At 44.2% G+C, this 23126-nt stretch overlaps 1 protein-coding gene across 4 annotated transcripts in view; it reads right to left on the reverse strand.

The window, feature by feature from the left end:
- The window catches only part of FAM234A (family with sequence similarity 234 member A), a 460740-nt gene that overhangs the window by 302344 nt on the left and 135270 nt on the right, over positions 1–23126 (reverse strand). For all 4 annotated transcript variants that reach the window (XR_015300694.1, XM_086941371.1, XM_086941370.1 and 1 more), the window contains exon 4: positions 16775–16963. Coding sequence is in view for 3 of the 4 variants with exons in the window: in XM_086941371.1 (XP_086797497.1) it covers positions 16775–16963 (189 nt within the window). In the remaining variant the exon portion in view is untranslated. The remainder of the gene's footprint in view (positions 1–16774; positions 16964–23126) is intronic.

Genomic DNA, 23126 nt, shown 5'->3' on the forward strand with positions numbered 1-23126 from the left:
ATCTTAATGCCCAAATATGGCAGTGTAGAAGGTAGCAAGCAAGGTAACAAGCAATGTAACAAGACAAAGATTTCAAGAGAACTGTAAATACTACTAATCCTTCTGCATGTGTGCCCCCACTTTTTGCCTAGTGCTAAGCTGGTTTGTGACTAGTCTGACTGGGATCCTGCTAATCAGGACCCCAGTCTATCTGCTTTCTCCCTAAATTGTTGTGTTCAGTACTCAGGTACATCCCAGATAGGATACTGGGGTACCCTTGTCAGTCCCTAGTATATCGTACCCATGTACCCAGGGCATAGGTACCCCAGAGGTCTCCATGCCTCAGCAGGTATTATGCCACCCATGAGAGACCATTCAAAATGGAACTACAAGCCTTACGAAAGATATAGGTTTACTATATCTAAGAGTCACTGCACTTAAAAACTATAAGTCACCCCTATAGCAAGGCTTTACAATCCCGAGGGCAGGGTGCTTGGTTCTAAGTGAGAGGGTGGCCCTGCATGAGCAGGACACCCCTGCAGCTCAGGGAGTCTATTTGCCTCGGTTGCCACTGAAGAGGCCATATACTAATAAAGAGAGGCATTACGTGACCGCGCAATGACCATCTCGAAAACGGCTGCAATGAACCCTATAGTGTTTGGTGTCAATCATGTTGGAATCTCCCGTGGGGGGAAGCATACCTCTGTTACCGGAGTGGGAGGTATGCTTCCTCCCACCGGGAGAAGCCTCAGTTAGGCTCAGTGTTCCTGGTACCAGCCTTCTAGTCCAAGACAGCACAAAATGGATGCTGCCGACCAGAGACACATTTCTGCTGTCCTGCTGCTGAGCCAAGCTCGAGCAGGGGAAGTCAGGACAATATGCATACTGTCACAGGGAGGTGTGACCACCTCCCAGACAGGATTTAGTGTATTAGGGCTGGGTGGGTGCGCTTGCCAGCGCCTGAAAGTTTGCATGAGGAGCACATTTGTTGTCCCTGTGCATAGTCCAGTTCAAACCAGTCCTGGGAGCAGTTAGCTCCGCTGCGGCACGAAACTGGACAAGTAACATGGGAGTAACCTCCCCCCTGTCCAGCCCTCCCCTGAGAGGGTCTCCTAAATCTTCCCAACCCTTTCTTTAGGTTACTTAAGGGCTTACTGGGTGTAGGTCCCTAGATTCGTCATGGACAAGATTCAGAACTGAAACCACTATACTTCTACCATCTGGGAGCTCTAGACTTCGCTGGACTTCGTTTGGGCCGGACTTCGTCTCCCCCTTTGGTCTTCTGCTTTGCCTGTGCCTGTGCACCATACAGGATCTGTGCAGGGCCTGTGGAGCATCAAAGACACCTGAAGATAATCTCAATTGGAGTGAAGGAGTCACTCCCCTCCGATCGCAGGCACCACAACACTGCTGACCAGTCTGGTGATCCTGAGCTCCTACGGACTCTGAAGGGTTGAACAGCACAGGAGGTGTGTTTCGAAGTCCCTCGAGGCCCGAGCTGCCCTTTCACCCAGTTTGAGGCCAGAATCCCTCGTGGGGGCAGAGTACTTTTGCAAGTGCAAATGCTTGTTGTCAATTCTGCAGCAAGTGCATTGGGCTCCAAGTAACCCCAACCTCTGGCAACTTCTCCTGCAAAGATCTTCATCCACATCGCACCATGTGCTCAGTGGCATGTTTTGTAAAGCTGCACCAGATCCTCCTGCGACTCCAGTGTCTTCGTCCTTTGGAGGGTCAACAACGTCTTCTTTGGGCTTCCCCGATTGCTCTGGGCATGCCCGACTCCCCTGCGTGTAGAGAGTCTCCTGGACCTTGCTGGTCCTCTTCCTGCAACTTCTTGACCTCCTGCGTGGGTTGCTTTTGCCAAGGCTTGTTGGTGCTCCTGCCGGACATCGACCCCTGATCACTCGACATCCTTCGTGGGACAACTCGTATCCGTCTCCTGGTCATCCTCAGCCTTACCTTGACCCTAAAGCTGCAGAGTCAAGGTAATCGACATCTATCCTGAAGCACCCGACATCGGTGGGCATTCGTCTACCGAGCCCCTGGTCACTCTCATGTGACCCAGACTCTGTCCCCTCTGCTTTCAGGTACTCCTCAACAAGAATCCAGTTTTGGATTCCCACTGACACTTTCTGGTCTTCTAGCAGCAGCACTTTCCTGAAGTCCTCCATTGGGTTCAGCGGTTTCCGACACCACTTCACACCTATGTTCCCCCGGCTCCCCTGGGATAGGTAACTTGGGTACTACGGTATCGACAGGTGGGTTGGCTCTCCAACCTTTTGTCTTCCACGGGGCTTCCTCAGGGTGCACTAGGAAGGGTCTCTAACCTTTAACAAGCATTGGAAATGCAATAGGTCTCGCAGCATTAGAGTTAGTGCTTTTAGAATTGTTTATGGGTTTTTTTGGTAAATGTTTAGCATTTTTGTTTCCTGTAGCCAATGCTAAAGAATTACAAAGAAAAAAAGCCATAAACATTTCTAAAAGCTCTAACTGAAATGGTCTGAGACCTATTGCACTGTGTGAGGGTGAGGTGTTGAGGGTGAGTGAGGGTGAGCGTGAGGGTGAGTGAGGGTGAGGTGTTGAGGGTGAGGTGTTGAGGGTGAGTGAGGGTGAGTGAGGGTGAGTGAGAGTGAGAGTGAGAGTGAGAGGGTGAGTGAGGGTGGGTGAGGGTGAGGGTGAGTGAGGGTGAGGGTGGGTGAGGGTGAGTGAGGGTGAGGGTGAGGGTGAGTGAGGGTGAGGCGTTGAGGGTGAGGTGTTGAGGGTGAGGTGTTGAGGGTGAGTGAGAGTGAGGGTGAGTGAGAGTGAGAGTGAGGGTGAGGGTGAGAGTGAGGGTGAGTGAGGGTGAGTGAGAGTGAGGGTGAGTGAGAGTGAGAGTGAGAGTGAGAGTGAGGGTGAGTGAGAGTGAGGGTGAGGGTGAGTGAGGGTGAGTGAGGGTGAGTGAGGGTGAGTGAGGGTGAGTGAGGGTGAGTGAGAGTGAGGGTGAGGGTGAGTGAGGGTGAGGGTGAGTGAGAGTGAGGGTGAGGGTGAGTGAGGGTGAGTGAGGGTGAGGGTGAGGGTGAGTGAGGGTGAGTGAGGGTGAGGGTGAGTGAGGGTGAGGCGTTGAGGGCGGGCAGAGAGAGTGAGGGGGCGGAGCGGGGGTGTGCTATATGGTTGTGGTGCCTTCATTCTCGCTAAAACACTCCTGTGGTAGCTGATGGGCTTCAGCATTTTTTGACAACCAACTTTTTTTTTGAAGATTCTAAGACTAGAGCTTGCAGTCAAATAACATGCTTGACTGGCCAATATTGTGAGCATCTGTTTTTGTAGTTAGATCTTTATAAATGCACATGCTGTTTAAGAAGATATTGTAGTTGAACCACATTTGAAAATTTAGATTCTGATGTCACGATACTGTTCAAAATAGTATGAAGGCGAAAAGTTTGTTCAAATCTGCAATCATAGAACAGAGCACTCTAAATGTAAAATGCTGTTGCATGTTGTACACAACGCGTTTCTCACTTGCATCTACGTGAAATTTCAGTACACAACTCATCGAAGGTGTAGGGCACAGGCGAATCCCTTTAAAAACGCTGTATGTTCATTCTTAAACCAGTTCCGTAAAAAGACCGTAATACTGTGAGTGTGTCTGCTGTAAGACTTGGTGATATCAACATCTGTTCTCGAATGCGTTTCTCAATTAGAGTTACCAAAAATCGTAAAACCGACTCACCAAAGATGAAAGGTAGCGTGGGGTTCCTTTCAACACGATCTTTATTCATTGAGTAACACGCTCTGTAAAAAGACCGTAAATGCGATAAGTTTACCCGCACTAAAACTTGGAGATGCCTGCCCGAGTTCCCAGTCAAGAGTAAGCACTTCTAGAATCCTCTACTCACCATTCGAAAGCAGCCTGTGGTGTTGTCTCCTGAACACGAAAAACGCGAAAAGCACGGAAACGAAAATCAGCGGGTGACTGAATTTAATTAGCCTGTACCTCCTGAATGCGCTTCCTGCATGCGCATGAAAAGAGGACTAAGCTTATGCGCCATATTGAATGGGTAACTAGACCGTAATCTACGCTAAAAAGCGGTCCATATAAGAAAACTGACTATACTTATCCGTCGCATTAAGTTTAAAAAGTAAAAATACTTGGCTCTATAGAGTGATGTTTCCGCAAAGCTTTAGTGTTAATGACAGAACTAGACATGTAGATTACTGCTTGGCAACATGAGATCTGTTCTCACAAACTAACTATCTCGATGGGATATCTGCTGTCTGATTGACCAACTCGATCTATCCGCTCCGGTATTGTCGAAATCCTGCGCGAGGGTGCTTGAACTGTGCATACAGCCGAGACACAATTAAACAACTCAATGCAATGGTCTGAATGTAAAAAGAATCCAGCTAGAGGGTGCCCAGATCTCCACAACAAGGCGAAATGCTTATGAAATTTGGTGGTTTGAGCAGTTTAAAAAGTGCCTGGACTATCCGCTAGATACTGTGATTTAAATTCATAATGAAATGTAAACGTCAGGAACAATATACTCGTTGCTTATTTAAAAAGTTCCTGGAAGTTTGTGTGTTTGAATGCTAATTCATGAAGTGAACGGACGGAGGAGAGGGGAGGGGGGAGGAGAAATGCGACACGGCGGGAAGGGGAGGGGGCGGAGCGGGTAAACCAAGACGGACGTGCACGCGCTTTTAAGCTCAATGCGCATGCGCATTGAGCTTAAAAGTCACGGGCACTGCAAGGAATCGCCACGATTCCTTGCAAGTTAGATAAAGAGTCGATGAGCCCCCATAGTCTCGCTTGCTCGATGCGCATGCGCATCGGCAGGCGAGACCTAAAAATCCAACTGCGACTTACAAGTAGAGTTGTACGGAGCCCACGGCCATGTTCTCATACTGCACGCGACCTCCGTGGGGTCCCTATCTACACAACTTGGGTGGTACCTTAGGTCCTCAGTGATTCTACAACCTCTCGACATTGTCCTGACTCGAGTTGTGGTTCTTATACCACTTTCTTAGTATATGGTTTGGTCCCTCCCTGGGGCCCACTGTGTATTAGTGATATTTACTGTGATTTCTTTGCTATACTATTGTGTGATGTGTTTATATCCCTTCGTGGGAGATACTGGAACGTACTAGAGAGTCTTATATAATAAATACTTATTTTTATAAATACCTTGTGTGTTTCTTTTTCATTTAATCTATAACTATAAGATTCCATTCTGGTAAAACAAGCTGCTTTACACTCCTTCAAGATTATGCCTGAAAGCTGCTTTCCACAGCTACCACTTAATTAGCTTTCTAAGGCTGTGTGAGAACTCTTAAATCACCATAAGGGTTGTCTGGACTGGTGCAAGGTGTTCACTTATATTAGTGGACATCATATACCAGGCCAGCCTCTCACATTGGTGTGCAGCGGTTGGGATTCAAGCCTGCATTGTTTTACCAGATAAATCAGTGCATTGATTAACTGAAAAAACACTAGTACTAGGCACATATAAATACAAGCTTAGAATAGTAAGTTCTGCTGAACTTGGGATTGGGTAAGTTAAGGGTCTAGTACACCCTTTCTCCAACCTATGAGAGTTTAGCTCCCACTAGGTTAGGTAGGTGAAACACCACACCCCACTTAGTACGTCCACTAAAGGAGATTTAAGTGGATCTCTGCCTTCTAGATACAGTGAACTTTCGTTCCAAGAACTGAAAGCACTGTGTGCCTCTAGAAAGCTGAAGACAGGGAGAAGTGCCAACACTCAACGCCTTGTAGAGGTGTTACTGTCGGATGACCTGAGGAAAGCCTCTGGGTCAGATGAACAGGACAGAGTGAGTGGGCCTGGGAATGGAGATAGGGCAGGAGGCAAAACCCTCTTTGACCTAGAATCAAACCCTGACCAGGGGGAGCCTAATGGCTCCCACCTGGACAATTCAGACCTCCCAAAGGCAAACACAGAGGGACAAGAGGATGTCCTCTTTGATCTTACTGGGAAGGTGCAGAGTAGACCAAGGAGGTCTAGATCCTCCTCTGCAGAGTCCAATACTTCAAGACAGTCAGTAGGGACCTCTATTTCTAGTAAAGCAGGGAACTCTTTTGATAGGGAGTACCAAATGCTTCAACTAGAGAAAGCTAGGCTTAGACTCAGGAAAGAGCAGTTGGCCCTTGACAGAGAGTCCCTAGAAGTCCAGAAGGCGCAGAAGGAATCGGGACTAGAGTTTCATGGTGGCAGCAACAGTGTCTCTAGAGTTAAGGAACATTCCTTTGATAATAGGAACCAGAGCAAGATTGTCCCTCCCTACCATTTTGGGGTGACATCCATGAATGGATAACTGCTTTAGAGAGGACACCTTCAAAGTTCAGAGGGTCCCTCAAAAGCAGTGGGCAGCTATTTTGTGGCTATCCTTTGCTGATAAAGTTAGATACGCTCCTCACTGTTAGAGAAAATGATGCTGGCAATTACTCAGTACTGAAGAGTGCTCTCATTGATGAGTTAGGCTTAACCCCTTAACAGTACAGGATTAAGTTCAGAGACACCCACAAGACACAGAATCAGGACTGGGTAGACTTTGTGGATAGTGCTACAAAAGCTCTGGAAGGTTTGTTGCTTGGCAGCAAAGTGCTTGACTGCTTAGGAGTGTACAGTTTGATTATGAGGGAGCAGATCCTTAATAATGGTCAAAAACAGCTTTTGCATAAATACCTGGTGGGCTCGGATCTGACTTCGAATCAAGATGGTGGTGACCGGAAGAAAGATACTTCTAAAACACAAGAAAAAGGTGGGATAAGTCTATATAGAAGCCCTCTGAAGGTCCCCAAAAGTCCACCTCTGGGAGTGGGTCCCAAACTCCTGCTTCCCCTGGAAAGAAACCCTATTGATTTGTTTGTAAAAAGCAAGGCTACAAGAAATAGGATTCTTATTTCCTCAAGGCCAGCAATAAGGAAAATGTTTCTCCTACTACTACAGCACCCCCTAGTGCTCCTGGCAGTACTCTCCCAGGTAGTTGTAGCACACCCAAAAATGTAGTTGGGTTCTCATGGGGTACTGAGGTGGATACTGGCCTAGCCAGATCCCCCACACAGGCTCCCTTAGTCTGTGATGGTGGCATGGGGGTTGCCACTTTTACTGAAAGTCCCAGTACTTTGGGCAGGTACAGACAGGAGCCTCTGATCAATGGTCAGAAATCTGTAGCCTATAGGGGCACAGGAGCTAGTGTCACCATGGGGACAGGAAACCTAGTGTCCAACTTCAGCTTTTACCCAAGTACAAGTACCAGGTCAGCACCATTGATGGTGTTAGGACAGATCATTCCATGGCCACAGTCAATCTCAGCTGGGGAGGGGTCACTGGTCCCAAAAGAGTTGCAGTGTCCCCAAACGTGCCTGTAGATTGCCTCTTGGGCAATGATCTGGAAACTTCAGCCTGGGCTGAAGTACAACTGAAGGCCCATCTAGAAATGTTAGGCTTCCCTGAGAAAGTTGGTAGGACCCCTAGGGCCCCAGCCCAACCCCAGGGAAGTTAAGGAGCAGTGGAGCCTGAAAGAATGGCCCACTCTGCTACACCAGAGAGCACAGGGGACAAACAAAAGTATTTTTCCTCCCAGACTATAGGTAAGGGTTAGCCTTCTCAAGAAAATGATTACCCCTTGTGAAGGAACTGTCCCAGAGGTGGTCAGGCCTGTCCTGGCAGAGCAACTGAGGTCAGGTGAACCTTCCAAGGAGGTACCCAGTCTGGAGCATGTATCTTGCCCCTCTCTACCGAGCCTCAGTCAGCCAAGGACTGTAGAGGTCAGGGATGTCAGTGGACCCTTAAGGGCCAACTGCCAGGAGGAATCCACCTCTCCTCCACAGATTAGGGACCCCCCAGCCTAGTAATACTAAACAGGTAGATAACCCTCTTACCCTTAGACAAGAACATTCCCCAGATGGACTTTGGAAGACAAAGGAAAGCCTGGGACCAGGCAGTCCCAAACCTTCACTGGCCCACAATTGTTCCAACCAGAAGTGATCAACAAAAATCTGTAGGCAGCCAGGGTTGACCCCTAGGAAAAGATTTCACAAAACCACTGTACCTCGGCACTTCGAAAATATATTACAATTGTCACATAGTGTGACACAATTACAATTCACAAACAATGTTTTTACTCACAGGATACCAATCCATACAATTTGACTTCTGCAAAATATCATTTTTGGGGAGATGAAGTCAGGCCCAAACGAAGTCCAGCGAAGTTCAGAGTGCCCAGAGGGTAGAAGTACAGTGGTTTTAATTCTGAATCTTGTCCACGACGAATCTAGGGACCTACACCCAGGTAAGTCCTTTAGTACCCTATGGAAATGGTTGAGAAGATTCAGGGGATCCTCCCAGGGGAGGGTCTGGACACAGGGGAGGGTCTGGACATGGAGGAGGATGCTCCCATGTCCTTCATCCAGCTTCGCGCCAGATCGGGAGCCAACTGCTCCCAGGACTAGTTTGAACTGGACTATGCACAGGGACATCAAATGTGCCCCTCATGCAGACATTTAGGCACTGGCATAAGCACCCACCAAGCCCAAACACACTAAAACCTAGCTGAGAGGTGGTCACACCTCTCTATGACAGGATGTCTATTGTCCTGCCTACTCCTGCTCGAGCTTGGCTCAGCAGCAGGAGGGCAGAAATCTGTCTCTGGTCGGCAGCAACCATTTTGTGCTGTCCGGGACTAGAAGTCTGGTACCGGGGAACACTGAGCCTAACGGAGGGTTCTCTCGGTGGGTGTAATCATAGCTCCCACACCGGTAACGGTGTGGGAGTACGATTCCAACATGTTAGACACCAAACACGAAAGGGTTTGTTGCAGCTGTTTTCGAGATGGTCATTGCGTGGTAACGTAATGCCTCTCTATATTAGTATATGTCTGCTTCACTGACAACCTGGGAGAATGGACTCCATAGGCTACAGGGGTGTCCTCCTCGTGCAGGGGCACCTTCTCACTTAGAACCAAGCACCCTGCCCTCAGGATTGTAAAGGCCTGCTAGAGGGGTGACTTATCGTTTTTAAGTGAGGTGACCCTTTGATATAGTAAACCTATATCTTTCGTAAGTGGTGCATGCACCAACTTACCCAGGCTGCCATGGCAGGCTTGTAGGTCCATTTTGAACTGTTTCTCATGGGTGGCACAATATATGCTGCAGCCCATGGGAGACTTCCAGGGTACCTATGCTCTGGGTACATGGGTAACATATACTAAGGACTAACAAGGGTACCCCAGTATCGAATCTGGGGTGTACCTAAGTACATAGCATAACAGTTTAGGGAGAAAACAGATAGACTGGGGTCTTGATTAGCAGAATTCCAGTCAGACTAGTCAAAAACAGCATTACGTCTAACAAAAAGTGGAGGTAACCACAAAAAGCAGATTCTAATTTCCTACACCGTGGATACTACACATTACAAGATGGCCGCAGTGTTTTAATGGTAGATTGTGAGCACTGCATTAAGAAGTTGCTTGGTAGCTCATGCAGGGATAAGTAGGAGTTACAATATGGGGCATGTGCTGAACGCCAAGGACCCGAGACACGCCAGGACGCCTAATCTTTACGAGGTAAGCATGGAATCTCTGTGGCACAATTCTGGCTCAATGATAGGAATTGGGTTATTGAGTATTATTTCTAGCACCAAGCACTGAGTCTACTCTGTGTTTCCGCTTCACTTCACTTGTCACAATAATTGTTTTGCTGTGTATTTTTATGGAGGTAATTTTGGTTGCCAGACATGTCTGACCGGATGATAATACACAGATTATGGCACTTGGTGCATTTCTCGTGACTATCTGTCACAATAACTGCTTTTTTGCTATTTACACCACTCGTGGTAACCTGATTTGCTTGACACTCCCAACTGGGTGGATGGGATAATAATCCGTGAACGACCTCCCACGTGACCTAAATTGCTTTAATGCGTGCTACTGTATAGCATAGAAGCGGGTCATTAACTTATGATTTCTATACACAAGAGTATCATTTTTATAAAAATACTTTTATTTATCTTTTGTTTCATTATTCGCTTATAAAAAGACTGAAGTAACAATTCTAGTTCACATTGTCATAATTTCTTTCAACAATGTTGTTTCCTAATCATGTATAAACAAATTTCAATAATACATTATTAAATAATCATCTCAATCCGTGTAGAGAGAAAACATTTATAATAGAGACACAGAATTTGTTTGGGGGGATAAATCCTTTTCTCTTAGGAAACATATACCAATAAATACTCGCCCCACATTGATACCTCCTTCACATAATCCACACTCGTATCACTGACTCATACTGCACACATTCATCCTCCCCAGTCCAACATCGCAAACACAGATGAACAGAAATTCGTGTTTAGGGTAAAACCAATAACCCTTGAATGCTATGCCGATATCTGGGACATCATACTCTCAGGACGATGTACGTTTCAATGAATTTATAGCATTATCTCCATCTTCGATGTATTGCACACACGGGCCAAACTCTATTCTTTCCAATGCCAGGACCGACGTCGCTCGCTCTATTGTTTTGTTACCTTTTTCTTTTGACCGGATGACTCTCCTGATCAATTCGCTATATTATCACAGTCACAAATCCCTTTAGGGGTGCAGTCCTTTCTGTAAATGCATTGGAACCGTGCTCATGTAGAATGGTAATCTCTGCGACACCCAGTCTGGAATTCATGGCTGTGATAATATATCTAATTGATTAGGAGATTTATCCAGTCAAAAGAAAAAGAAAAGGGAAACAAAAAATAGCGCGAGCAATGCCGGTCCCTGCATTGGAAAAAATAGAGTTTAGCCCGCGTGTGCAATACATCAAAGTTTTTTTCAATAGAAGGTACATGAGCAGGAGGCGCCCAGAGTCTTGAATTAGATAAAATTAGCTATTGACAGCTTATACCCTGAACGACTGTTCAAGTTACAAGGGTTATCGACACTCCGGCTCCCAGGATGCTTGTTTCCAGTCCAGGGAAGACATGGCTTGGCAGGTCGGGCTGGACTGTTCCCATGAGGCACAGGGTCAGACTGATTTGCATATGGCCATGTCTGAACTGGGGTGGCAGAGTGAGCTAAAGAATGGTGATGGATTAAACCCAGATCAGTTGACTGGGGGTGAGTGTTTGATTTGCTCAAACGCTCCGTCCATCATCCCCTTTTTTATTGCTTTGTTCGCCCTACGTTGGCAGGGTATGCTCAGACGTGAATCCCATTCTCACTTTGCCACTGGATTCAAGATAGCCTGGCTGATGAGGATTATGAATCCGAAACCGGTCCCAGGATGCTTTTTTCCGGTCCAGGGAAGACATGGCTTGGCACTTTGGGCTGGACTGTTCCCATGAGGCACAGGGTCAGACTGATTTGCATATGGCCATGTCTGAACTGGGGTGGCAGAGTGAGCTAAAGAACGGTGATGGATTAAACCCAGATCAGTTGACTGAGGGTGAGTGTTTGATTTGCTCAAACGCTCCGTCCATCATCCCCTTTTGTATCGCTTTGTTCGCCCTATGTTGGCAGGGTATGCTCAGACGCGAGACCCTTGCTCACTTTGCCACTGGATTCAAGATAGCCTGGCTGATGCGGATTATGAATCTGAAACCGGTCCCAGGATGCTTGTTTCCAGTCCAGGGAAGACCTGGCTTGGCAGTTCGGGCTAGACTGTGTCCATGAGGCACAGGGTCGGACTGATTTGCATATGGCCATGTCTGAACTGGGGTGGCAGAGTGAGCTAAAGAATAGTGATGGATTAAACCCAGATCAGTTGACTGGGGGTGAGTGTTTGATTTGCTCAAACGCTCCGTCCATCATCCCCTTTTGTATCGCTTTGTTCGCCCTAAATTGGCAGAGTATGCTCAGACGCGAGTCCCTTGCTCACTTTGCCACTGGATTCAAGATAGCCTGGCTGATGAGGATTATGAATTCGAAACCGGTCCCAGGATGCTTGTTTCCGGTCCAGGGAAGACATGGCTTGGCAGTTCGGGCTGGACTGTTCCCATGAGGCACAGGGTCAGACTGATTTGCATATGGCCATGTCTGAACTGGGGTGGCAGAGTGAGCTAAAGAATGGTGATGGATTAAACTCAGATCAGTTGACTGGGGGTGAGTGTTTGATTTGCTCAAACGCTCCGTCCATCATCCCCTTTTGTATCGGAGTGCATTGACGTGACATCTATAAGTAACAGTTAATACTTTTGTTTTTAGATTCCCCAAGGCTTACCTCTAAAAGAAAAAAGAAACAACGAAAGAACTGATAGGTTCTGATGAAGTTGGAGATCATGCTATAAATCCATTGAAACGTACGTTGGCCTCCGACTATGATGTCCCAGATATCAGCATAGCATTCAAGGTTTATTGGTTTTACCCTAAACACGAATTTCTGTTCATCTATGTTTGCGATGTTGGACTGGGGAGGATGAATGTGTACAGTATGCGTCAGTGATACGAGAGTGGATTATGTGAAGGAGGTATGAATGTGGGGTGAGTATTTATTGGTATATGTTGCCTAAGAGAAAAGGATTTATCCCCCCCCAAAAAAAATCTGTGTCTCTAGTATAAATGTTTTCTCTCTACACGGATTGAGATGATTATTTAAGAAATGTATTATTGAAATGTGTTTATACATGGTCAGGAAACAACATTGTTGAAAGAAATAATGACAATGTGAATCAGAATTGTTACTTGACAGTCTGTTTATAAGCGAATAATGAAATAAAAGATAAATAAAAGTATTTTTATAAAAATGTAACGCGTGTGGAGAAATAACAAGTTTCTATATTATACAGTAGCAAGCATTAAAGCAATTTAGGTCACGTGGGAAGTCGTTCACTGATGTTGGTCTATTTCCCCCTCTTTCTCCCAGACAATATGAATTTAGCTCTTTAGGGGTCCTATACTTTGCTCGATTGACGCATATTGCGAGCTATGTTTACCAATCCATCGTAAATATTTGAGACCATGCAAGTTATTTTAATTTGAGTGGGGTATTACTGACATGAATATAAAATCAGATTAATACCCGTTATTTTATTACAGATTAACTGACGCTACGATAATCTACACCAAGTCTTTAGTATTGACTTTCTGAACAAAAGGCAAGACATTCACATGAGATGTTATATCTCCAAGATATTAGACAATAAGAACTGTTCCTTGTGTAGTAAGAGGAGTTTGGTAGCATTTACACAATCTATTGAAATCTTTTTCTGGTTACCTTGCTTGGTACCTTCTACACTGCCATATTTGGGTTATGCAAAAACAACAGTTGATGGACAGAATGCAGAACAATGTCATACATTCACCCCTGTGCAGAGATCTGGGCCTAAAACCATTGTTTTTTTTGCTCACCAAGCCACCCCAGTTCAGACATGGCCATATGCAAATCAGCCTTGACCCTGTGCCTCATGGGAACAGTCCAGCCCGAACTGCCAAGTCATGCCTTCCCTGGACCGGAATCAAGCATCCTAGGACCGGTTTCTGGCTATCAGCCGTCATCAGCCTGGATACCTTGACTCCAGCGGCGTGATGAGCATGGGACTCACGTCTGAGCATACCCGTCCCACTCGGGGTGACAAATGCAAAAACAGTTGATGGACGTGAGTCCTGTGCTCTCCACACCACTGGAGTTAAGCAGACTGGACTGTTCCGATGAGGCACAGGGTCAAGGCTGATTTGCATATGGCCAACTCTGAATAGGGGTAATGTGGAATGCAAAAAAACCCGATGGATTTTGGCCCAGATCTCTGTACTGGGGTGAATGTACGACATTGTTCTGCATTCTGTCCATCAACTGTTGTTTTTGCATTTGTCACCCCGAGTGGGACGGGTATGCTCAGACGTGAGTCCCGTGCTCTCCACACCACTGGAGTTAAGCTATCCTGGCTGATGACGGCCGATAGCCAGAAACCGGTCCTAGGATGCTTGATTCCGGTCCAGGGAAGACATGGCTTGGCAGTTCGGGCTGGACTGTTCCCATGAGGAACAGGGTCAAGGCTGATTTGCATATGGCCATGTCTGAACTGGGGTGGTGTGGAGTGCAAAAGAAACAATGGATATAGGCCCAGATCTCTGTACTGGGGTGAATGTACGACATTGTTCTGCATTCTGTCCATCAACTGTTGTTTTTATATTTAGGTTATAACATAGGTTTTGACTACTCTCTCATGGGGAATCTGATTTCGTTCCATTATGTGGCAGCCATAACCAATAGACCACTTAGTGACTTGATGGATTTTGTAACAATCGGAATTAGACTATTGCACTGTGTTATTTGGGAGTAAGAACACCAGTTACCTGCTTTGCTCTTTGATGTGGCACCCCTTACTTATATTTACAGTATGGACACAAATAATACTCACAGACTAAGAGAATATAGTATTTACATAAATGTTTCCACTTTTCTTTTATTTCACTTGTTCCCTACTTTCTATATTTACTTTCAAATTACCAGCTTATGGACAATTGAATGTGAACACATAATGGGCGTATTTTGGGTGACTGACCCTGGTGATGGGATTAGATATACTTCAAGACTCTTTCTTTTTTTTACTACATCATCATCTTTATATTCCAGCCCTGATGAAGTCTGCTGTTATCACAGCAACAGACAAACACGTGTTGGCAAGGAAAAAAGAGAGAAGCAGTAATGGCAATGACTGTTTGGATGTTCTAATAAAGGACAAAGGATACCCCAACCTCAACATCAGAAGTGATTTATTGAGTGCTCAGACAATTCTTTTCAATTTATTGTGAAAAATAACTTTTTCCAACGGAGGAAGATCGAGTGGCTCTCCCTCCTCCTGAGCAGCAAAGGACACATGGACATTAGCCTTATGGACTTTATATTAGAATAACCTTGTACTGATTGTGTTGTGTGCCCCAAATGAGCCCAGCCACCACCTGGTATTGACCTAACTGTAATTTAGTTTTAATTAATAATCTAAGTTACATTTTAATATTGCATTCATACCAACTCAAAAACCTATATTTATAAATGTAATTTACAGTTTAGAAAAACTTATTTAAATTCCAATTCCAACCATAACACCATAATTATTTATTTTTCAATATTTTAATAAAACAAAAAATAAATGGTCTTAATTTCAATCCAATTAGTAAACCTAAATTGAAATTAATCTAAACTTTACTATACAAGTATTGCCAATCATAGTCTTATGTTGTATTAATCACATTCACATTTAACAGTAAAGGGTTTTAATGTGATTTGAATTTTATTCTAAGGCTAAAACTTATTAGTTAAACAGAGGGTCAAATGTTTAGATAAATACTAGCCATGAGGTAAATACATGTAAATCATCCGAAATCATAAATAATGTACTATGTTTTAAAAACCCTAATGTTAATTTATTATTACTATAAAGTACCATTTCCTGTTGCCTTGAGACAGTGATGGTGTAACTCAGGAAAAGCAGATGAATGAAAGGTGTAGTTGAAGTAAAAGCAAGGATGAACATGTCAAAGGACAGAGGACAAAGGAAAGGAGAAGCACAATCCTCTCATCTGCACTCTACCGAAGAAACAGCAAATACCTCTGCTTCAATTACGTTGGCCTCTGTAAATTATGATCCTTGTGCAATAATAAGTGAGAAGATGTTAACTGCATCCACTACTCACCAAGAGCGATTAAGAAGACGCTCTTTAATTTCTCCTTCCCTTGACCCTCTGTTATTAAATGTGATGGAAGAGGAGGCTCAGTAAATATGGGGCCATGAAAATTTGGATCCTGAAAGCACCCAAATCTGTATATTAGGCCCCATATTGCAGGACTTAACTTCAAATTGGCGATAATTATCGCCTCCAATCTCTGGGGCTATGAGTACTTATTGGGTGTGGTAGCTATCATCTACCTCTCTTGGACACTCCTAATCGACCCCTTGGACTAGTTCAGCCCTACGACCATAAATCTCCCATAATGGGCACTGGGTAAGAGAAGGGGAATGCATGTTCTGTTCTAGCAGGGTTTAAGAAAGAGAGAAGACTGATGCTGCTCCTGCTATGAGCAGTGATCTGTGTTACACAACTGTCACGATGATCCCTGATTAAGCCCTTCCTGTGCCTACCTCATGAGACATTGCCATCCACATTTCAGTACGTATGCCCAATCTAAACTGCCTATTTGTGCCCCAATCAATTTACGGTACAAAAGGGGGTGGTGATGGACGGAGCATCTGAATCATTCAAACACTCACACCCAGTCAAAAGATCTGGGTTTAATCCATCACGGTTCTTTAGCCCACTCTGCCACCCCAGTTCAGACATGGCTATATGCAAATCAGTCTGACCCTGTGCCTCATGGGAACAGTCCAGCCCAAACTGCCAAGCCATGTCTTCCCTGGACCGGAAACAAGCTTCCGAGGACCGATTTCTGGCATTCCAGCCGTCTTCAGCCCGGCTTGCTTGAATCCAGTGGCAAAGTGAGCAAGGGACTTACGTCTGAGCATACCCTGCCACACTTATGGCGGCCAAAAGCGGTACAAAAGGGGGTGGTGATGGACGGAGCATCTGAATCAATCAAACACTCACACCCAGTCAAAAGATCTGGGTTTAATCCATCACCGTTCTTTAGCCGACTCTGCCACCCAATCAATTTACGTCATAGGACATGGACCTTCCCCACACATATTTAATCTCCAACAGTGAACATGTTCCCATAAATTGTGCAATTTCTCCAGGTATGCAGGAATGAGGCGTATGAACACAGGTTTTCTCCCTACGCACTTAAGATTCCTATGTACATGCAAGTACAACACTATGAACCCGCTTTTTAAGTACACATTCCTACCAGTGTGAAAATCGATTGCAGTTAAGAATTCGGGTTTGCCAACAATGAGGCATCCTGAGGGCACGACCCCGCCCAACTGTTCGATACCACACTCCACTAGCAGGATATCTTCAGTTACTGGCCTTTCCCACAAGGTGGTACTATTGGTTCCGGAGACAGCAGTCATGAAGGCACAAGGTGAGGAAAGTCCTGAAAAAGTACATAAAAATAGTAATATTATAATAAAAAATGATATAAACACCAAAATGTTTTAATGTACAGGACCAATGCAAAGTCCTTTGATGAGTTCAATATTGTTAAATTATTAAATGCAATTGGTAAACTTGTTTCGATCAGACAGAACTATTGGAACTAAAATTGTTAATTGTAATACAGAATTAATTTCTGAAAAACCTATACCTACAGCAGAACCCATCCATAAGACCTTCAGGTGGGACTAAAGTGAGGAACGTAATAGCAGAATAATTTATTTTAAGGGTTTCTATAGCACGGACCTCACCACAATCAAACAAGCACAGGAAACAATCAATAACCCTGCAACAGAATGGAATCAACTTTGCTCCATAAGTGTAGATAGCAGATCTCAAAATCTTGTAGTACATTGAGTGATGGTGCTTGATCTGAGGTGACAAGGTGCTGGTCTTAGGAGTGTTACTGGTCTGTTGTTCAGTCTGCCAGTGAGGAACAAATTCTACCCTCTCCAAGGCAGCGGTAGAGGTTACTTAGTTTGAGCCAGTGGTTTCCGGTGACCGGAACTTATTTGTCAACAATGGCGCTTGTGATAATCTGCATAAGGTGGCACTGTCTGGCTAAATTCCAGATGAGCACAACAACAGTTAATTATTAATTCAATAATACATTAAAAATGACGATTACCTGCCCCCAAACCATTCCTATAAGCTTTGGGTGGGGGGGGGGGGGGGGGGGGGGGGCTGAAATAACCAGAACTGTCACACTTGTAGTAGTGTCATGGTTAGTAGTGGTGTTACTATCGCTGGCAGGGGCAATGTGTGATGCAAGCTGCAATGGCCTCCTGACCAGAGCCCTGGCACTTATGTTTTATACAAATTAAGCACTTAATAATGTCATATTTAGAGTGTTCTGCCAGTGTGGTAGAGGGTAACATCGACAATTACTATGTACCCAAATAAAGGGCACATTATTAACACCCACATATCTGGTCTCTCCAACAAGGTTTTTCCAGCACAATCATGGGGGCAAATAACATTAAGGTACTCCGAGAAGATACAGGAAGTCAAAGTATAGACATTTTCATAACACTAATTATAAAGAGGATCGAAAAAGAAAAATTAGACCATTTAAAAAAAATCCTTACACGTTTCATGACTCGTTCAATGTTCATTTGCCAAATGGTTGTTATGTTAATAACACTTATATAGCGCACAAATACCACTGGAATACCACTGATCTCTAGGCCTTACCCAAGGGTTTATTAGAACATGTTACTACAGCGATTGATGAGATGAGAAGTATTAATCTCTTCCAAAAGCTTGCTTGAATAGGAAAGTTTTCAATCTCTTCCGAAAGCAAAGGAGAGCAGTTTCTTTCCTCAAACATTCCAGAAGTCCATTCCAGATCTGTGATTAGCAAAAACACCTCAGAAGAGAGTAGACGGCATCCAGGCACATATTGCCTTAGCCGTTCCTTAATATCAGATGGAACTGTCTAATGCAACGTCTTATGTGCAATGCGCATGCCTTTAAACATGGCCCTCTCTTTGACTGGCAGCCAATGCAGTTTTTGCAACAGTGGCTTAGCATGTGTCCATCTTGGTAGTCTGAACAGTACTCTTGCTGCATCATTCATAACCACCTGAAGCTAACCGAACATTTATTGGGGAGGCCTATGTACAGGGCATTACCATAATCTAGCAGTGACATAATCAATGCAGACACAACTGTTGGCATAGGAGCAAACGAGAGAATAGGAACCAGTTTCCGGAGCTGCCTCAAGAGACCTGTGCAGGTAGCACACACTGTCGCCACTTGCTTAGCCATTAACAGGTTACTATCCAGCTTACTACCAAGATTTTTCACTACTGACAGAGTCTGGGGCAGGACCTAACTCCCAGGGCCAAAATACATCCCTCCATGATTTCCCTTTCATAGTGATCGCTAGAACCTCTGTTTTATCAGGATTCACTTTCAGCGAGTTATCGGTCATCCCGTTCATAGTGAACCGCAGAATATTCTGAATGTTCAACTGTGACTGCATGGAACTTTTGATCCGTAAGACCAACTGAGTGCCATCTGCGTGGTTGATGTTGCAATCAGAAGGTACGTATAAATATTAGACAGCAGTGGGAATAGTGCAGATCTCTGTGGAATGCCACAAGAGATCACCTTCTCTCTAGAGACAGGCCCACCAATCTGCACCCTCTGTGACCGGCCATTCAGAAACAATTAAATCCACAGGAGTGTGGACACTGTAATACCGCCCACCATTAACCAGTACAGGAGCACTTGATGGTCAACCGTATCAAATCCTGCCGTAAGGTCCAGCAAGATCAACACAGAGGCCCTGCTCATATCAGAAGCCACTCTAAGTTCATCCGGACCCGAGAGCATCACTAACTCAGTACTATGAGTGGCTCGAAAGCCTGATAGGCGATGATGGAGCACTTGTTGATCTTCCATGACTTTTGTAAGGATCTTATTTACATGCCGCTCCAGTATTTTAGCTTGAAATGGCAACAGGGAAACTTGTCGATAGTTCTTTAAGTTTTTTTGATCAATGTTTCCCTGAGGTTTGACATCCAGGTCTTCTCCTTTTGTTATCCGGAACTCAGTAGATTCCTTTAGTTGATAGCTAAAATTTTAGTCAGTAACTGCATGTTTATAGCATTCTGAAACTTATTTAGGAGCTGCATCAAAAATATTTGGTATTACTGAATCTCTGTTGTAACCGAAATACCACTGGGAAGCTCTGCAAAAGGGCAAGAAAAAAGATTGACTTGATATAATGTACCTCCTAAAGAGCAGAGGAGAGTAAAGCAAGGGCTCAATGTAAAGCACAAAGAAGGCCGTGGAAAGGGGACACCATTGCCTAGTTCCTCTTGGCATATGAACACTTGCTGACAGGGTATGAGTCAGAACCACATCACCCACTGACCCAGCGTACCAGCTTTTAACATTTACAGACCAGATGCATCTCCATCACACCGTACAGAATGCCTTTCCTTCACACCATCTAGCAGAAAAGTTGCTGGGGTAAAAAAATTTGAATGATTCATTAAAGCCATGCACAAGTATTGGGCCAGTGGGTTCCAATTAGGAACAAACCACAGCTCAATTTGCGGTCAGTCGGTTTGTGAGAATTTTGGCAAATATTACACCTTCTGCATTAAGCAGGGAGATGAGCTTTATTTTTTTTAGGAAAACGAAGAGAAAAATGCCATGAAATGGGAACAAGTTACTCTGTTGAGCATGACATATGTTGTCCAAAAGAATGCCACGAATAATATCCACTAAATGGTATGGTAAAATTACCTCAAGTATTTGTCACCATGAAGTGGGCTGGGATATACTGAAGATTTTATAAAAATGCAACCTCTGTGGCTCCGAATTTGGACTCAGGAGCAGACAGTTCTTAACAGGCATTCCTGCTAGATTGTCTGAAACTGGACCCCTGCATGGACATTCCTTAGCTAAAGTATATCCATCATGCTTTCCAGAGCCTGGAGCTCTACAAATTGTTTAGGACCCCGAGCAGCCTCAATGCTAGTTTTAATGCAACAAAGCATTGTGGAGACCATAGGTTACAAAAGGAGGTCCAGGCATACACTGAGATCCCGATTCACCCAAGTATGGCTCCATACTTCAAGTGGGTGGCAAACTCCAGTCATCTGTTTTTGCTGGTGAGGCTTAGGTTTGACACTGTTCACTTTTGGTGGCCTTTCCAACCCAGAGCTCCTTTTTAAGAACTTACTTGTCTGCCTCAGTGATGGCTGTTCGTCCCAAAGCATGCTGTACTTAGTTTTTTGTTAATTTTATGTCTTTCTGAGAAAGTTTTATCTTGTGCCGTTTTTAAAACAAGCAAAGATTTGCCTTACAGGAGGAGCTTTTATTTATTTATTGTCATTATCGAATTCGCGGATTGCTCATTGAACTGCAACCTATATTCAGAGGGCAATCAGGCAGTGCTATAATTGTGTAATAATATGATCTCTAGTTCTGCTCACTTCCGTTATTCGGCAATGTGATGTTATTTAAAAAAAATATATATATGCTGTGATGGAATGTTTTAATTTGTTTGTTTTTATGCATTTGACTACTTCTTTATTATCATGATGATGATTGAATAAAGGTGTTTGAATTGACAATCAAATCGACCAAGCTTTTTTTTATATTGGAAGTTATTACTATTAATGTCCACAGCAGGATTTGCATGGATGAGTCTTTTCATTGCAGGTAAGTTTTCCTACATTTTCTTCACAGGTACTTTAATTTTAAGTTTAGTATTGCATTAAAACATTTATATAGCGCTTGCAACCTCTATGAGGGGGGCGGAGGTTGGGAGTGTGTGGTCTTTGTTCAGATCCTGTGAGGGGAAGTGTTTCGATGTCGTGTGTGATGACCTTCAAGGTACGGTTATCGTGTTATAAGAAGCTAGCAGTTTGATTAACTAAAAAGTGTAAGAGAGAGAGGCACACGGTTTATGGTTTTCATTGAGCTGGCAGCTTTTACCAGTTCTGCAAGTCCATTTATATTTCTTATGATCATAATCTACTTAGCTGGTTACTTCACTAGGTTGCTCATTCTGCGATACTTCGTTTCAAGTAGGAGTCGCCAATCTTTTGTACAATAAGAGGTACTCGTGTGACCCAAGCTGCTATTATTTTTAAGGTCTTAATACTGACCACATCCAGGCAACAGGATGTGAGGGCAAAGGGTCCAATCATCTTTTACATATCTCTCTTCTTGCCAGAAACAGCAAATAGAATAATAGGCCCCTTTGCTTGCTGTTCAGTACCTGCCGGGATGCATTATCAACCGCAAAGAACACCAAAGTTTCAGTCTGAACAATATTCTTGATAAATATAGCCCTTAAAGTGGTTTCGACATTCTTCCAGAATTCTCGGACTTCTGGGCAAGTGAAGAAGACATGGACATCGCTGGCCCTTAAAATATGACACATCCTGCAACTGGGGACCGGTTGCAATACAAGTTTAGCTAATCTTTGAGGAGTCCAATATATCCTATGGATGACAAAGAAGTGATGGCGTTTAAGATTGGCAGGCGATACAAAGGCATATAAAGTGTTCAAAGATTCTGTCCATAAAGATTGCATACAGTGTTCTTGCAATATGCTTTCCCAAACATCCGAGAGAGCCTTCATTATGCCCTCCGCAGCCTCTAAGAACTGTCCATACCATTTTGCCACTTATGTAGTGCCTGGACTTATGTCGTGTAATTTGGCTTCGAAGTCCCAATTGCCCCCCACCTCCTCTGCAATAGTGGCGGACCATAGGGTAAGCTGCAGGTATTTAAACCTAGATAACTTATTGCCTGTCCTATTATTCAATACGTCCCACGAAGTCATTCCTTCTGCTGATAGAAAATCCCCCCTAATTTGCTATTCCTGCCTGTTTTAATGGCAAACTCAGAGGGTCTTTCATATATTCTGGTGTTCCCGAGGATTCCCAGATTGGGTAAAAGTCAGAGAAGTAGCTGATCTTTAAAAGTCGTCTCACTGTATGCCATAATTTTAATGCCGATTTTAAGACTTTTAGTCTAACTTTTAAAAAATAAATTGGGCTCCGAATTTGTATAAGAATGCTTTTGGACTTAAATCCTTAACAATTTCACTCAGTATTAACCCCCATGTGCTACTCGAAGGCTCCCCTGACAGGATGCGGATGTTGCCTGGTTAAACACAATAAATGGGACTTGTAAACTAGATATCAAATGCAACCCACATAGGCCAAAAGAGTTATGGAAGGATTATTTGACAAGGTTAGAATAGGAATTCAACTTAAAGTTTGTTGGTTTGGTTATCAATTCCGATACATGGTCCAATGATTACATCATGCCATAGGCTTTGTGGAGGTTGATCCCGCTCGCTCTTTATAAGACTAGTGCCAGTGTGGCCGGGAGACTAAACCTGCATGGACCATGGATGGATCGAGGGCATACGTAAACGGTTCAGAATGCAGCAGTCATGGTGAAATGAGGACTTAAAAAAAAAAAATACTGACCATATCAGAGAAGATTACATTAGTGTCCACCATATGCAATATTATCTGCAGTTTTCACCTCTGTGCATGAGGCACGGTTTCCAGCACTAATTTAAAAAATGCCTTATCAATGGGGAATGCCTCTAACATGGGTAA

The sequence above is a fragment of the Lissotriton vulgaris genome, chromosome 10 (genome assembly GCF_964263255.1).
Source record: "Lissotriton vulgaris chromosome 10, aLisVul1.2, whole genome shotgun sequence".
In the NCBI taxonomy this organism is placed as follows: domain Eukaryota; kingdom Metazoa; phylum Chordata; class Amphibia; order Caudata; family Salamandridae; genus Lissotriton; species Lissotriton vulgaris.